The sequence below is a fragment of the Salminus brasiliensis genome, chromosome 1 (genome assembly GCF_030463535.1).
Source record: "Salminus brasiliensis chromosome 1, fSalBra1.hap2, whole genome shotgun sequence".
Classification (NCBI taxonomy): domain Eukaryota; kingdom Metazoa; phylum Chordata; class Actinopteri; order Characiformes; family Bryconidae; genus Salminus; species Salminus brasiliensis.
In genome coordinates, this window is record NC_132878.1 from 74,780,788 (window position 1) to 74,797,289 (window position 16,502).

General features: G+C 38.5%; 1 protein-coding gene across 1 annotated transcript; it reads left to right on the forward strand.

Annotated features, from left to right (window-relative positions):
- Positions 1–485: 485 nt before the first annotated feature.
- On the forward strand, positions 486–12,512 carry LOC140535954 (xin actin-binding repeat-containing protein 1). Its single transcript, XM_072657540.1, has 7 exons — positions 486–610; positions 964–1,024; positions 1,177–1,632; positions 2,270–2,345; positions 6,077–6,222; positions 6,567–6,608; positions 7,751–12,512. Exons 1-7 carry the CDS (start codon positions 486–488, stop codon positions 12,179–12,181), a joined length of 5,337 nt encoding a protein of 1,778 aa, XP_072513641.1. The 3' UTR covers positions 12,182–12,512.
- The last annotated feature ends 3,990 nt before the right edge of the window (positions 12,513–16,502 follow it).

The following is a 16,502-nucleotide window of genomic DNA, read 5'->3' on the forward strand; positions in this document are numbered from 1 at the left end:
TCAGCAGTTTAATATAATCCAATGAAATGCTTGTATTGTGAAATGGGAGTTATACAGTGATTAGTATGTGACAGATAAGCTTGGATGTTGATTATTACAATGTGGCATAGGCACAAACTCAGCAATTACACTCAATACCATATGGTATGTTAATTACAATTAGTAATAATTACAATAATTGCAATCTATCACATAAGTCTACTAGTTGTCCTGATGCCTTATTGGAACATTAATGCAATGTAACTGATGTAGAACACAAATGAGTGAAATGAATCTAGTAGAATGAACTGATTAAGAATATGGTTTGCATATTGCTGAGACTGAATATATTAAGAACTTTTTGTAATGTAGTGTAGAGGTAACTGTAGAGCAGGTCATGTGACCTGATGTCAATATATATTTTCCTTTTTTTCTATTATGCATGTAGTGTGTGTCCTGTATGCAGGTGTAGAGGTGTGTGTGTGTGTGTGTGTGTGGATGACAAAATGGAGGTGAAGAGTAACCTGAGGAGAGCCCAGTCTCTTAGAAGCGTCAGCTCTGACCACGCTTTGTCCTGGACAGAGGCTGGACTCAGAGAGAGGAAGAAATCTGTTTCTCAGCTTGTGGCCGAGTGAGGACTGTTTACGTTTATTTCTACCTCAATTTAATGAAATATTTACCTGTGGTGACCGGTCCAAAGCTAAAGCAGGATTCTTACATGGTTAATGTTTAACACTTTTAACACTGTAAATGATAAAAAAAAAAAACTGATGCTGAAGGATTTGTACTAAAGCCATACAGAGTGATTGGCAAACATTTGAGTGTACTAAAGCCATACAGAGTGATTGGCATACATTTCACGGTTGATTTTGTCCAGACATAAATTATAATAGTAAAATCTTGATCAAAAAGAGGTGACTTTGATAACAACATGCTCCAAATATTGTCAAAAGTGTTTGATTAGTGTCGCTTTGCCCCCTTCAGTTATCAGAACTCTCTGAGTGGAAAAGCTACTAAATCAGATCCAGTGGAAAACAAGCATAAGGTGAAATTTATGACTTTCAATCTCAATGATAGAACAACTAAACAGTTTTCTAGTAACAACTACATATTCACATAACACCAATATCACTTAAAGCAGCATTCTCAGCAAGGATAACAGGTCTAATTTTCTTATTTCCCCCTCTTCTCCTTCAGCTGACTCTGCAGATTACTACCATCCCTGTCACAGAGGCTGAGGTCAAACTGGACACTCTAGTGCAGAATAATGAGAGCAGAGAGAGAGCTAAGGTTCGATCCACCTTTGGTGGCCACTCAAATCTCACACGCAGTAAGTCTATGGAGATTCTTCCTCGGCAAAAAAACATAAGCACAAGTGCTCTCAAGGAGCTCTTTGAGTCAAAGGTTGCCCAGCAGTCCAAGAGCAGTCAACAACCCAAGAGCATTCAGCAACCCAAGAGCATTCAACAACCCAAGAGCATTCAACAACCCAAGAACACCCAACAACAACTTAAGAGGGTTGACCAGCTACATAATGACCTACTCTCAGAGGATGCTGGGATCAATCATAGAGCTACTGAGGAGCCAAAAGTGCAAACTGAGTCAATGGACACTAAAAAATCACCACCAAAAGAGGAGGATCCAAACTCAAAGGTAAATGAACAACACTTACAGAGATTGTACACAAGTTATATTTTAATTTATAGCACATTCGTTGTATAAAGGTGGGAAAAAGGATTCTTTGAGGAGTGGCATAGAAGAACCACTTTTGGTTTCCTAATGAAATGCAAAAATGAATTTGAAGTGTGAAGTGTAAGTGTAAAAGCTTAAAGAACCTATACATATCTATATATGTATAACTGTATAGGTTGGTAGTTTTTCTTTCTCTATCTTAGAACTGTACAAAGGTTATTCACACTTGCACATCTCATTTACAAAAGAACCATCAATTCAAAGATTCTCAAAAGTGATGACCGCACCTTTATTTGTAAGTAAAATGCAGGTAAGCACTATACTTAAGCACTGACAGAAACAGGAATCAATGAAAATTATGGATCAAATCATGCTTAGCAACTGGACTCTTAAAAATATAGGTGTCAAGAATGGATCTTTCAGTCAATGCCATAAACAGTATATAAATGCATATTTATTTAAAGAACCGATTTTTCCTAAATTAGATGTGCAAGTGGGATGAACCTTTGAATGGGAACAGGTTTTCCTAGAACTAGAAACCTTAATTTTAAGAGAATACATGTTTTTGTTTTAAGAGTGAACAATTTCTTCATTAAAGGTGGTGAGAACTCAAAGGCCAGAAAGAAGGAAGACCATAACAGGAATGTCCACTGAAAGAACATCCTCTCAAGAAGGTGAGTACAGGAGTTACACATTCTCTCTCTTCTTCTGTGATTTTGTGTGTTTTGTACTTTAGCCTTTATAGGTCACAAGTGGTTTTAGTTAAACATTGAACCGTGTTGAAAGCCTGTAGCAGTGTCATTTAACCATAATGCTCCACTAATTCCAAGAAAAACAAGCAACTGAAAATGTGATGTCACTTTTTCTTTAGCAGAGATTCACTTGTGATATTATTAAACAAACCCCTTTTGGTTTTCTTAATGGATGAATTGTTAAATGAGATTTGTGTGTGGAACTGTGAAACTTAAAAGTGTCAGGTTCCACCACATACTGTTAAAGTCCACGGTATTTACACATGCTTTTTTTTTCTTGGAATCTATGCTAATGCAAAGATCCAGCATCTATCAGCAAATATACTGAAGTGTCAGACTTCGTTCCTCTCTTTTTTGTCTAAAATAAAAGCTCCAAATTGAGAGAATTGAGCAACCGTAGCCAAGCAGTCCAGGATCTGAACCAGAACAAAAAAGAATTACAATCTAAATGGACCTGAATATACAGATTCACAGATCTGTGTCTGTATCTGTATGGAACCAGCTACTCTCTGATTACGATAAATTAGCCATAGCCTTCACATGTCACAGTTCTCAAAACAGAAAAGCTATCTACACCAGATGACAACACAGCAGGAACAAACCTGGCTGTCCAAAAATAAAATGTAAGTGGGTTCTGGGGCTGAGTGGGGGGATGTGACATTGGGTATGTTTCAGCACTATACACTCTAGAGCCAGTGATTGACTCAGCCTGGTGGGGAAATAGTAGGCTACGGGTCTCCGAAAATAGCCGCCTGGTGCTAAGAGGGTCAGCTGTCACCAGCACACAAGCAGCCATAGGCACATTGACACACATAGAGGACACACACTTAAGAGCCAATGTGGCAGATTGAGGACCAGGGCTGGACGGACACAGAGTGACGTTAGTATTAGCTATAGGATTCAAACTGAACAATTAGCACAGAAAGGGGACAAATCGGGTGAGTACAAGTTCATATTTTTTATGTGCTAATATTCTGAGCCTAGGGACACAAAAACATGCTGGATGAAGACAGACATTACCCGCTCTGATGCTCAAAGGTGTGGGTTACTTCACAATTATAAATTTGATAATAACTTATACAAAGTGTGATTTAAAAACTAGGAACCAGAAGTTTTTTTTAAGATTAATTAATATTATTCTGGACACTTTTTATTTATTGGTCCCTAAAAATGATTTGATGATACAGCATGCCACGTTTGAAAATTGTAAACGTTTAACACCAATTTAAGGGTTCTTCCTGTGACTGTCACATTATATAGAGATTCTGTAAACTTTAGAACTTTTTATGTGGAAATTATATTTACAAAAATAGTTCATTAAAGAACAGCCAAAAGTTAAATGTTTTGAAGAATCAGATGTTATAATTTGTTCAATTTAATTTGCAGCCCAATTAATTTTATTTCATTGAGTCCATATTTTTATGTTACTGTTTATGTTCTGCAATGAATAGCTTAAAAATGTAGCTGCTAATTTAGTTTTGGGTTGATGCCATACAACACCTACTTCTCTTTCCTTATAGATTTTTTTTTTATTCCCAATAGAGCTGGTGGCTCTTTAAAGAAACAATTTTGTTAATGAGATGCAAAATATAAAGAGCATAAAAAACATCTTCTAATCTGCTCAGTCCGGTTTTGGGTCGCAGTGGTTTTGAATCAATTCAACCATTTATGGAGCTTAATTTTTTAGTTAGAGTTTTAGAGTTAGTGTTGTGCTTGCTTATGTCCATTTAGTAAATGGACACACTTGGATGACATATGGATGACCGGCGGTGTCAACATGCCTAACTTTGGTACCTGTTTATGAGCTTTGTAGACGGTGTGTCACATAAATTCAACAGTTGCCAGTGTTGTCACAGCTATAAGAATCCAAGGACATGATGTGGTAGTCACATCCACCCAGAAACATCCAGCAACCTAAAGATGCTCAAGAGTTTCAGAAAGGCTGTTTGATGGATGGAAGTCAGGAATTGAATTTCATGTTGGGGTGCTCCTGATTGGTTTAATAAATGGTTTGTGTTAAAATTCAAAACACATTAATCACATTGATTGGTACTTCATTGGTACTTCTTACTGTCGAATAAATGTGTTCACTATACTACTACTGATTAATAATTATAATAAAGGACTTCATGTCAGATACATAAACAAACAGGGGGTTTTCTGTCCATTGGGACCTACTGGGAGTCATTACTTAATTGTTACATTTTAAAATAGTGTTAAAATAGTGTTAAAATAGCGTTTTAGTAATACAAACATTACCAGATATTAGTTACAACATCTTTTATGACTTATTTGACCTGGTTCTGGTCTTCGTTCTTGCTGTCTTCTAGTAATGTCACTGGTATTTGTGACACCCAAAGTGTCAAATGTTAGTGCACCCTAGTTTCCCATCACACCCGAGACAGCACACCACTGACTTTCAGTGACAGCAGCTGTTTGCTTTGCTATAAGAAGAACTGACTCACAATCTTCACCCAGTAGCTGTGTGACGACTGGACTATGTCATATGACATGACACTTAACATGATACTTATTTTGTAAAGTGACATCAGCAGATTATTACAAGAAGGCACAAATCAGGATTCACATTAATTAGTGAACAATGTTTTTGGACGTTTTAAAGTATAACAGAAAAATTGATTGTATGATAATAGAACTCAATCACCCAAAGGTAGAAATCCTTGCTTAGAATTTCACTTCATTTACATTCTTTGGATGGTGTTGAATCCATTAAAAGGTCTTACAAATGTTGCTACATATGTTTCTAATTTTAATTTCTCTATGAACATGGGTTCTTTGACCTTTCAGTGCTATATAGGAAAAAGGTTTATATAGAATCATGTATAAGAGGTAGAATAACCATGATGCTTGTTGTTGTCATGGGTCTATACAGAACCATCATCTTCACTAAAGAGTGTACATAGACATTTGTGTGATTGTATGTACCAAAACATATCGGTCTTGATTGATCATTGTCCAACCTCACTTTTCAACCCTTAGAAATAATCATGCTAATCTTCACTCTGCCTTTAACACTGCTATATACAACACCAACATGACTGGGCAGAGCTGAACTGCAGTGCATACTCTTATATTTAGTAAGGAAAAGTAAGGAAACTGGCTTTTTTTCTGTGGACTTTTTAAACTATATGTCTGCAGACATACAAAGCAATATCAGCTCACACTGGTTTAGACTTGACATCTAAATTGGCATCTAACATTTCAGGCCTTTCAATGTTGTAGATGACAAGTTAACTCTTAGAACCTCTACAAAACATGCTAATGGAGCCAGTTGTATTTTAATAAGGGTGTCAGTGGCATACTCCACTCTGTTCTCTTTACCCATGAAAGCCAACAGCCCTGCAGGCAGCTTTGTGGGTCAAGGGTAAGGTCATCTGTAAAAGGCAACAAATAAATCGCCCACATAATCACATGGCTATTCCCTTCCCACTGAGAGAAAGATACTTCCTTTTAAATCACACACATTCCTCACTGTTTAGAATATCTTCCCTGCAGGGGACAGTGTCTCTGGAGCACCGCTACAATAGCACAGATGTTACTTAGTCTTTTTTCATGCACAATAGTATGACTTAATATATTATAAGATGTACTATTGAATCTAACTGAAATCTGATTTCTCTGTTGCACTGCAGATGATAAAAGGAAATCGGTTGCAGACTTCAGAGACAGCTTCACTCTCTACGGCCAGGACAAGTCCCCTATTTCTGTCAAAGCCATATCTGCACTATATCTGTCAAAAGTGGCAGCTGCAGACCCTACGGGGAGCCTTTTAAAACCAGTTAGTACTTGTATCAGCTTCTGTTCTTCTGGTGCATTTGGTGAACTTGGGGTCAGGGAATAAATGTTGAGCCTTGGTCTTCTGTGTAAATGGGATTTTGGGCATTTTTGGAAGGATCACTAATCACTGAAGATAAAATCAACCTCAAGGTGCAGTTGAAAGCTTTGATTTAGGTTTGTCTTTTGGGTCAACTTTAGGCCAAGTTGTGAACTGAATACTGAATAAAAGGGCAACTAAATGACTATCACTAGTTTTGTAGTTACTTGTAGTGCAATTATTCTTGAATAATTGAATTTGAATACATAAATGCACAATAAAACAAATAAGTCTATTCTTCACTACAGGTACAAGGTCCTACCTCTCCAACCAAATCAAAAGTCATCAAGGTAAGAGAAAGAAATTTCATGCTGTTTTATTTTTTAAAGAAAAAAAAACAATCATGCATCCAGCAGTGGCCAAAAGTGGCAGCAATCTTGTGAACCCTATTGCAAAAATAAAAAATAACAGTTCATAAGTGCTTCAATGTATAAAAAGATATAGATAAAGATACTTTGTTCTGTTAGTTACTTGCAACTGTGATTCTTCACCTGCTCTGATTGAGTTGAATATAGCTAATGGTTGTAAAAATATATCATTATGTTATCACAGATAATTTACTACACAATAGGGGTTCCAGTATTGCCTTGCTGGTAGTTATGCCATTGGTTTTCAATAGCACTGTGAATTACATATAAGCATCTTACTTTCTTAGTTTCTTACTTGCATGTATCTGCTATATAAATATTCTAACCAACCTCATGAATTCCAAACTAATTGAAATAGATAACTGTTTTATTGCTTTATTTTTTTAAGACATTACTTATTGTTGTGTTCACTGATTGACTTTGCAAAATGAGTCACCAGCACTAAACTGACTTAAAACATTGTAAAACATGTGTAAAATTCTTTTTGCTTTTTTTTAACACAACCATAAACATGTAATATAAAATTGGCAGATCTTTAGAATATTGTTGCTAATATTTTTAAAGCATTTTATTAATCCTTTCATCACATATCACATCACATTTTAACACAATGTAAAGGACTGCTGTCAGATTCACATTATATCAAAAAGTGAAAAATGGTAAAAATGGAGATGGAAGTGGACGTGTTTGTGTGACAATATGCAATACTTCAGTTGGACTTTTAGCTAGAATGGTTCAATTGCATGTACAGAGAATAGTTTACAACTCTGAGCTGAAGATTATTTCCATTTATCACAACTATTTATTATATTTAGTGCTCCCGATTTCTAATACTAGACTGTGAACAACGACACTAACCATTTCAAAATACCAGGCTGAGAACAGCTGATGAAACTTGCTGTTGGAACATTTAACATGGAATGCTGTTTTTAATGGCACGGTGTTTTGCATCCTAACAATTATGGTACGTATGCAAGTTTGGGTTTGGCGGGGAACTTAAATACTCAATATGTTTCCCTTTAGAGCAACAAGCTAATATGAAGCCTATTGTTTTCTTTCTAAAGATGGCTGAGGTGGCACAAAAAGACTATGAGCAACATGAACATGTGCATTCAAATGATGATTCATCTGAGTCCAATTTAGCCTATCCCATCTCGCCACCCTGTTCCAGGGCTGAAAGCCAGTCCCCCATTCCAACACCCCCTTCAAAAGATGCCATCTCCACAATGTACCAGCAACGTCAGAAGTGTGAGCTGAGGCGGCTCCTGAAACACACTTGTCCAGAGCTAAAAGGCCTGGTCAACGTGGTGGATGAGGAGTTTGCTGACATATTAAACTCTAGCCTAGCCACAGATACTGCGTACGGGGGTGAGGTCCAGTCAAGGCGCTGGATATTTGAGAATGGTGCTGTCAACACCGGGGAATCCATTGACATGCAAACACATTGGATGGACAAGAGTGTTCAGGGGGGACACGCATTTGAACAAGCCTCAAGTGCCTTGCCAGAGGAAGGGTTGGTACATAGAACAGCACATTCTCTTTTTGGTTCTGCCGAGACAAATAAAGAGCAAATATCTCATACAGAGTTTGATGTGACCCAACAAAAGGAATCTGAAACACTTGCTCAAGAGGAAGACTTCAGGGTAGATGTTAAAGCCACACGTAAAATGTTTGAAGGCCAACCAAGGGAGGCTTTGAGAGATAACCCAGAAGACGTGTGTCCAGGGAAGGTTGTTGTGTCTGAGGTAGAAAAGGGAGCAGTCCAAAAACAAAAGAGAGACTTTGAGACTTGCCAAACAGACAGTGTAAAAAGAAATAGTCCACCTAACATTACACATATTACAGATGTGGATCAGGAGGGTGAAGCATATCTAGGCATCTCTAAAACCAAAGAGATGTTTGAAAAAGGATCTCAAGACAAAGAAAGCAGCTCCTCAGCCAATGCAAATGTTAGCACAGAGGATGAAATTCTGAAGACAAATGTAAGGAACAGAGCCCAGGTATTTGAGTCAACTCCACTGGACAGGATCAATTGGCAAAATGGCACAGAATTGGATACTGTAGAAGAAAGCATGAGCAAGACTTTAGCTTCGCTTCATAACTTCAATGTCATTCATTCTCATGGGACATTAATTGAAGCCAGTGAGGCTGCCCACGTGAGAAAGGCAAAGTACAACTGTATCCAGGATAAAGGTCCCGAAATTGAACACGAGGAGACGGTTATGGGAAGTATGAAGAGTGTCCTGCTTCAGCATTTAGCAAGAGCAAATCTTAATTCACTTATAGCTTTCCTGAAAGAGGATGATCAAGGAAATATGGAAATCAAGACCATAGATGTTCCAACTCACCAGCTTCCATTCACAGTAAACCAGGAGAAAGAGTACCGAACTACAATCATGGTTCAGGTCATTGAAGATTTACTTGGTCAAGAGACAAGCCTGGGAAAAGGAGTGCTAATACAAGAAAATGTGATTGGATCGGTTGAGATATTAGTATATGTTCTTTTTAGACACGATGGCCGTGATTGCATAGGTCAAACAGCACATATTTTTTTGGATTCTGGCCTGGCCAACAAAGAGCAAGCATCTCTCCCACAGCTTGACATGACCCCTCAAAAAGAAAATGAAGAAGTTGCTCAAGAGGAAAAGTTCAGGGTTGATGTTAAAGCCACACGGAAAATGTTTGAGGGTCAATTAATGGACTCCTTGAGAGATAACCTGGAGGATGTGATTTTAGGAGGCTCTATGTCTGAGGAAGAAAATAATGCTCTGATGAGTAGAAAGGGTGATGACACACCAAACATATATACCCCACCACCTCCCATCCTGGATGATGACTCATTCGGAATTGATGAAAACAGGACAAGTAATGTAAAACTGTTTCGAAGCTGCATTGAGAAGGGAGAACTGGACTATCTAAAAAGTCTGCAGAAAAGTCCATCAGATGAAGACATAAGAGTAATTTCTGAGGAAAGAGATCAAAGTGTTATTGCACCAGGTAATCTCAAGACAATTAGAGCCTTGTTTGCAAATTCAGACAACGCTGAGACATCTCTGCAGTCTGATAAACCTGTTCAAAAAGTGTTCAACAAATCTGACAAAATACTGGACAATGAAACTGCTACTTTTCCAAGTCCTGCAGAGATTGAAAAATGCATCGCTCAAAGCAAAAGTGTTGGACCTAGCAGATCACTAAATGGTCAAGGTACAGAATATATGTGCAGAGAAAACCCAGGTGAAGGGATGGTCATTCAGGCAGAGCAAGTTGATGTTGCAGAAGATGACGAGTTGTCGAACCTCCAAGCAGCCATCATGAGTCTACAACAGGCCACAGAGGAAGCAAAAGCTCTCCAACAAAGTGTTTGGGACAAGCAAAAATACATCTCTCCAACAAAGGAAACACATCAAATCATTGCCGTAGGTTCAGACAACCAATACCTTCCTGAAGCCACAAATGATCAAATTAGGGACGAGTCCACACAGAATCCTGAAGCTGGACACCAACCTGAAGAAAGAGAGGAGGTCACAAAAGGTAGTGTGCAAGCAGCTCTTGATTCCCTGGGAAAATCCAGTTTCAATGTCACAAAAGGGGATTTTAAAGCAGCAATGATTTATAGGAACGCTGGAAAAACTTGTGCTGGGCAGAAGAAAATAACACATGTGGAGACTGCGGTGAAACAGTCTATTGATATGATTTCCACCTCAGAAGACCAAGCATGCTTTTCCTCCCCCATGTCTGGACAGGTGACTCTTGACGCACAGCATGAAGGAGCTGAAACTGGTCCGTGTCAAGGACAGACTACAAATAGAACACACATGGCATGCACCACTATGACTAACCAAACACACCCACAGGGCTCTCTGGAGACGAGTAAAAAACCCCATGGACCTAAGCCAGCCATTCCACCAAAACCAGAACATTTAAAGGGAAATCATGGCTCAAACACAGTAGACGCAAATAAACCCCAAGCTGAAACTAAACGACATGAGCAAGAATACATACAAATTGACACAGTCAAGCAACAGAGCAGCACTCATGTCATCATCAATAGTTCTGAAGAAAATGTAGCTACAGAAGAGAAGAAGGACCAAATACTAGAGTCCCAAAGAGACTGCCCACCAAACAAGCAAAACCTAAATGAGGCTACTCTGGGATTTCAGACATCCCTGCAGAACTTTGGAGTTAAGACAGGCCGAGCAACACCACCCGTGAAACCTAAAAGAATCAAAATGGCTGCAAGCAGCATTGCTGACAATTCTGCTCTTTCAGAGAACTGCGCAAATGACAAAAGCTGTAAAGCAGGTGTTGCTGAACCTGAGGAACAACCTGAGAAGAAAGTGACAATGAGGGAAAAGAAAGTTAGGAAAGAAAGCGAACAAGAACGAAGACAAAGGCTGTCAGTGCACATGGACGAGATCATGAGGGGCAACGCAAGTGCAGCGATGGAAATCTTTGACCAGCTGAGAAAGCAAGAGGAGCTGAAAAGCATCCTCTATAAAGTTGAAGAAATCGAAGAAGATAAGAGCCAGGAACATGTAAGTGACCTTCGGAAGATATTTGACAATGTCCCAGATTGGGTTGTGCCTCAAAAACAAATTAGTCCCAAAAGCATTGTGGTGGAAAAAAATGAAGGAAGATCAGAGACACTCTGTGAACGTGAGATGATGTCATCAATGCAGTTGGCGTATGGTGACCTTGAAAAAGCAAGTGCTGCAATAATTACTTTAAAAGAACAAACCCTGTCAAGACTTATGGACATAGAGGAAACCATCAGGAAAGCTCTTTACTCAGTCTCGACACTGCAATCTGACTCAGACATCGCAGGGCTCTCTGGTTTGTTTAAGGAGTCCATGATGGCTGTGCATAGCTCCCCTACCTCAGGAAATATACGCAAAATCAGCATTGGGTCAAGCAAAACTCCAAAAGCCCAGAGTGGGAATAATCTAGTGGTTAGTAGTCCTGGGCAGAGCATTACAGGAGAACCAGCAATGCAAGCAGAGAGATCAAAACCAGAGCTTAGTGTTCCAGCGACTAAACCAAGGTCAGGATCTCCTTCTTCACCCTCCTTTATTTCCATCCAGTCTGCTGCCAGAAAGAACACGGAACCACCAGCACCTCAAAAGCCTCAGAAAGCAGAGACCTTTCAGTCGACAACATCTTACAATGTGACTGCTGACTGCAGACTTTGCTGTGTTGCAAAAGGACCCTGCTGCAGCCCTGCCAATGAAAGACGGCAGGTCAGCACACTGGAAGTGCAAACAATCCCAGAGGGAGAGAAGATCGTAGGCACCAAGACCATCAGAGAGAAATACGAAGAAACAGACTCTTTCGGCAACAAGTTCTACTCCTCTAAAACCTCCACAGTCATGACCACTCAACCTGAAACAAGCACATGTTTTAAAAGACAGATTATGAGCAGTCCAGGCTCCTCAGAAGTCGTCACCTTTCCAACAATTAACTTAGCTTCTGTTAAAGGGGATCGTGCTTCTTCGTAGGAGAAATATGAGTAGGAGCTTTAAGGAAGATGAAGTGTTTTTAAAGGTTTTGCACTTGTTTTAGTTTTCATTTTATTTGTAGCCTTAAGTTTAGTTGAGTGGTAAAGTAGTGTTCCAGTTATGAAAAGAAAAGTGTGCCCACAAAGGAGAATGTTAAGCTTTTTCATCTTTTTGTACTTCCATTTTTCCAATGGGTTCAACAATAACACGCAGTGCCAGTGTTTATGGTGTTCACTTTTCAAGCATATTGTCGTTCATCAAATCCCATTCCATGTAATCCTCACTTCAAGATGATTTTACCACAGACTGTCAGTTTATACATTAATGTTTTAATAAATATGTGAAAACAACTTAAATAATAAATAACTTGTATTAAATACATTGTGTGGTCTGCTAAATGCAATCAGGGAACAATGACTTTCTACAATGTACCGGTCATGTACATTGGGTAAAGTCAGTAGGAAGTGCAGTTAAAGATATAAGAAGATAAATGACAAGAAAGACAAGAATGATATACTCGATATACAGTATAACAAAATCTGAAAATAAACTTTTTAGGTTGAATAGGTTGAAGACATTACATCAAGAAAATACATATTAGTAAGATGATCATTGGCCTATAGAATCATAGGCCTATAGAATCAGGTGTGCGAGGTCCAAAATAAAATGAACTGTATGTATGGGTACAGTATGGGTACTGTAATATGGGTACTGCAAAATCTTAATCAGTTGAAAGTGGAAGTATGGAGCCAAACAATACTTAACAGTCAAGCTTTTAAAAATAAAGATCTGGATTTTAAAAAGCTAAAAGTCTGCACTTTAACACATTGATTGCATCACTTCAAATCTATTGAGGTGTACAAAATTTCAAAGTGTCAAAGTATAGATATTTTTTTTACCCCAACCGTTCAGGAATAATAGGAAAATATATTTTTGTTCTGTAGAAAATAAATGCAAGCTGCCCAGACAAAAAATTAGCCACCTTATTTGTTTAAACTTTAGGCTCCTGCAGATGGCGCTGCACAAGAATGATCAGTCGATCAATACCTGTATGGTGGGATTTGTAGATTGAGATAAGGTGCTAGGTGTGGAAAATAGGTGGTAAAGCAGTTGTTGGTCGTTGTCAAAAATGAGTGATTGCATTTAGGTGTAAAGGAAGTCGCTGAATTTGCAGGTGTATTAAAGCGTATGGTCAAATGGGTCTACAAGCAGTGACAAAAATTCCAGTCTACAAGAAATTCCCTTCATGATTATGGCAGAACGACGAAACTGGATGACAGGGATGCTGACGGCTTTGGCGGTTTGTGAATAAAAGTCGTTTCACTTCCATACAAGAATTGCTTCTAGAAGTCAACGCAATTTGTTCATTAACAATTTCTGGAAGAACACTCCACAGGGTACTGCATACCATGAACATATGGAGCAGAGTGGCACGCAAGAGGCCTTTGCTCACTTCTGCTCAAGAATGAAAAGAATGATCAGAACTTCCTGTAGACTGGGACATTTGCCACTGCTGGGAGACCCAGTATTTAAATTTCTCTGTAGCTAAAAGGCTAATATAATATAATAAGTGTACAGTATATAATAAAAAAAAATGCAAAATGGTGTAAACCATTCCATTGACCACTGATGTGACTGTAGTTTCAGCTGACTGCTCAGGACTTGTGTTCTGCATGCCTCAAACCGGTTTACCCCATGGAGAAAATGACAGCAGATAAATTCATTTTTCACAAAAGCTGTTTCTGCTGTAAGCACTGCAAACAGAAACTCAGGTAAGAAATATGAAACTGGCAGCTTTGAATGATTTAATGATTTACATAAATATAACATAGTGATAAAGAAACTCTGGACTGCTATAATGCACAGATTTGTCTTACCAACTTGTCTTCCTTGGTTCTAGTCTTCGTAACTATGCCCCCCTCTATGGAGAGTTCTACTGTGTGTTTCACTACCAGCAGCTATTTAAAAAGAAGGGCAACTATGATGAGGGCTTCGGCTACCGGCAGCATAAGAGCCGCTGGCTGCTGAGCAAAACCAACGGCACTGACGGCATATAAACCCATCAAGCAGTAAGTGTACAATGATCCTATATACAGTATGTGTACAAGTACAGCCATGAGTGCTAAAGTGTTTATAGCTATTTCTCTCAGTAGTATGAGTATGTAACATTATAACAACCCAAACAAACATAAAGTTGATGGTCAGTGGTCAGAATGTGCTGGTCAAAAAGATTAATTCATATATTAGTAAGAAGAATACAGGTTTGGTTGATAACTTCTGTGTGAACTCCGGACACTGTATGGATTTATTCAGTTCAACCAGCAGCTCGTATGATTTACCTTAATGAAGGACTGATTTGATAAACTAGGGGCCCTATTTTAACAATCTTTTGGCGAGCCGTCAACCGTGCACCGCACATCTTAATTTGGAGGGTCAGTGTGTCTTTGCTGGTGTAAAGCCGGGAAAAGTCTGGTGCGGCTCGAAATGCACAAAACACATGTACTAAGTATGTACTATGTACTATGGGTGTGTTTTGAGCATGTCAGCATGTCACTGGCCATTGTCTTAAAGAGCCAGGTGGCAGATGCTATTTCAATGGCGCAAAGTGGGGGTGTTGTCAATTCACTGCCAAGATAGCAATGAATGTCTGACTGTTGACGTCTGACTAGGTTGTTTTCAGTCAGTGACGCACCTGTGTTTTCCGTTGCCAAGATAGCAATATGCCAAAAATTACCTGAACACACCTCATTTCGAGACCACCACGCCCAACAGCATAGATATATTCACAAGCACCGTTGCTATTTAAGCGACACAGGCGGAAGGCATGAAAGTAGACTATTGGCGGGGTGTAGATAGCAATGAGCATCATGACATGCCTTGCGCAGGATGAAACCTAGGGCTCTTAGATGGGGAATGAAAATACTGGCTTTCTTCAGGAGAGCACCGGAAATGGCTAAGCTAACACATAGACAGACATATGCCACCATATTTGGAATCAATGGGCCTCAATGTCTAAGAATCCACATCGTTGTTCACCGATCTGCTCCTATAATGATGGATGTAATTGTCCTCTTATATTGAACAAATCCCAAAGAAAAGAAAGAACACCTTGGCAGAGCCTTCAGAAAAACTGCATAAATTTATTCTTAAGAACGGTTGGTGAATGAGACCCAATGTTTCTAATTACATAAAATACCTGAAATGTTGAAGAAAATTAAATACTTATTAAAGAATACTAAATACTTTGCCGTTTTAATATGTACATTTACATTGTATATGTCATTATTATATATAAAATAAAAGAATGGCAATGAGCACAAACATTCAAACAGCAGTGTAAAATCACAAACTCTTTATAGAAGACTGGTGACCCCTGACCTAGATAAATACCTTTAGACCATCTATTTAGACTGTATGCACAGTTTGGTATATTCAATGTTTACAAGTTTGTGTACTCATGTGAATAACCTGGTGGTGGTGATGAGGGTGATTCTAAATAACATCTGTTTATACATATCTGATACAACAACCCTTAATCCTCAGTCTTATTTTCTCTCTGTTTAGATGGAGGTGTTGGCTGGAGGAGATGGTGGACTATGAAGAAATTGTCGCTGATGGCTGATGCCAGAATCATCCTTCAGTTTCGGAGTCACCTCTTGAAGCCTGTCTTGACTGATTCATATTTGCTAAATACACTTTTAGAAGTTACAAAGATGTTAAAACTACACGTCATACTAATGGGAAGTGATAAGGTATTTCGGTAAACCATGTATGAAAATTTAAAGGCTTCTGCTTGACATGATTAACACTGTTCAATCTAGTTCTGATCAAACCACCTGCTAAGAATATTGGCTAATGTTTAGCATTAACTGCACATCGTCCTGTCACTGTAATGCAGCAGTTTTGATTACGATCATAAGCAATCCAAGATACAGTCATCTTTTATTAAGTTCAGTTGCACTGGAAATTCTACATGACAGTTATTGATTAAAAAGTTTCACAGAATTTCTTGTCACTGTTTATTCCATAAAAATAAACTCTAACATAGTAAAGCCCATTGGATCCTAGGCTTAGTGTTGTTAAAAATATATGAATTAAAAATATTGTCTCTCTAGAAACTTTACAGAGGAGGCAAAAAATATTTATCACAAGTCATTTTATAGGATTTCTGTGTGTTTGTTCATCATGCCATTTTGACACAAATCTTGTGAACACTTTCAAATAATGTGGAAAAAATGAAAAATAACAAAATGTTGACAGGAGCAATGTATTTTCAAACTACTTTGACAAATGACTTTGTGTAGTTCTGAGAGGGTGAAAC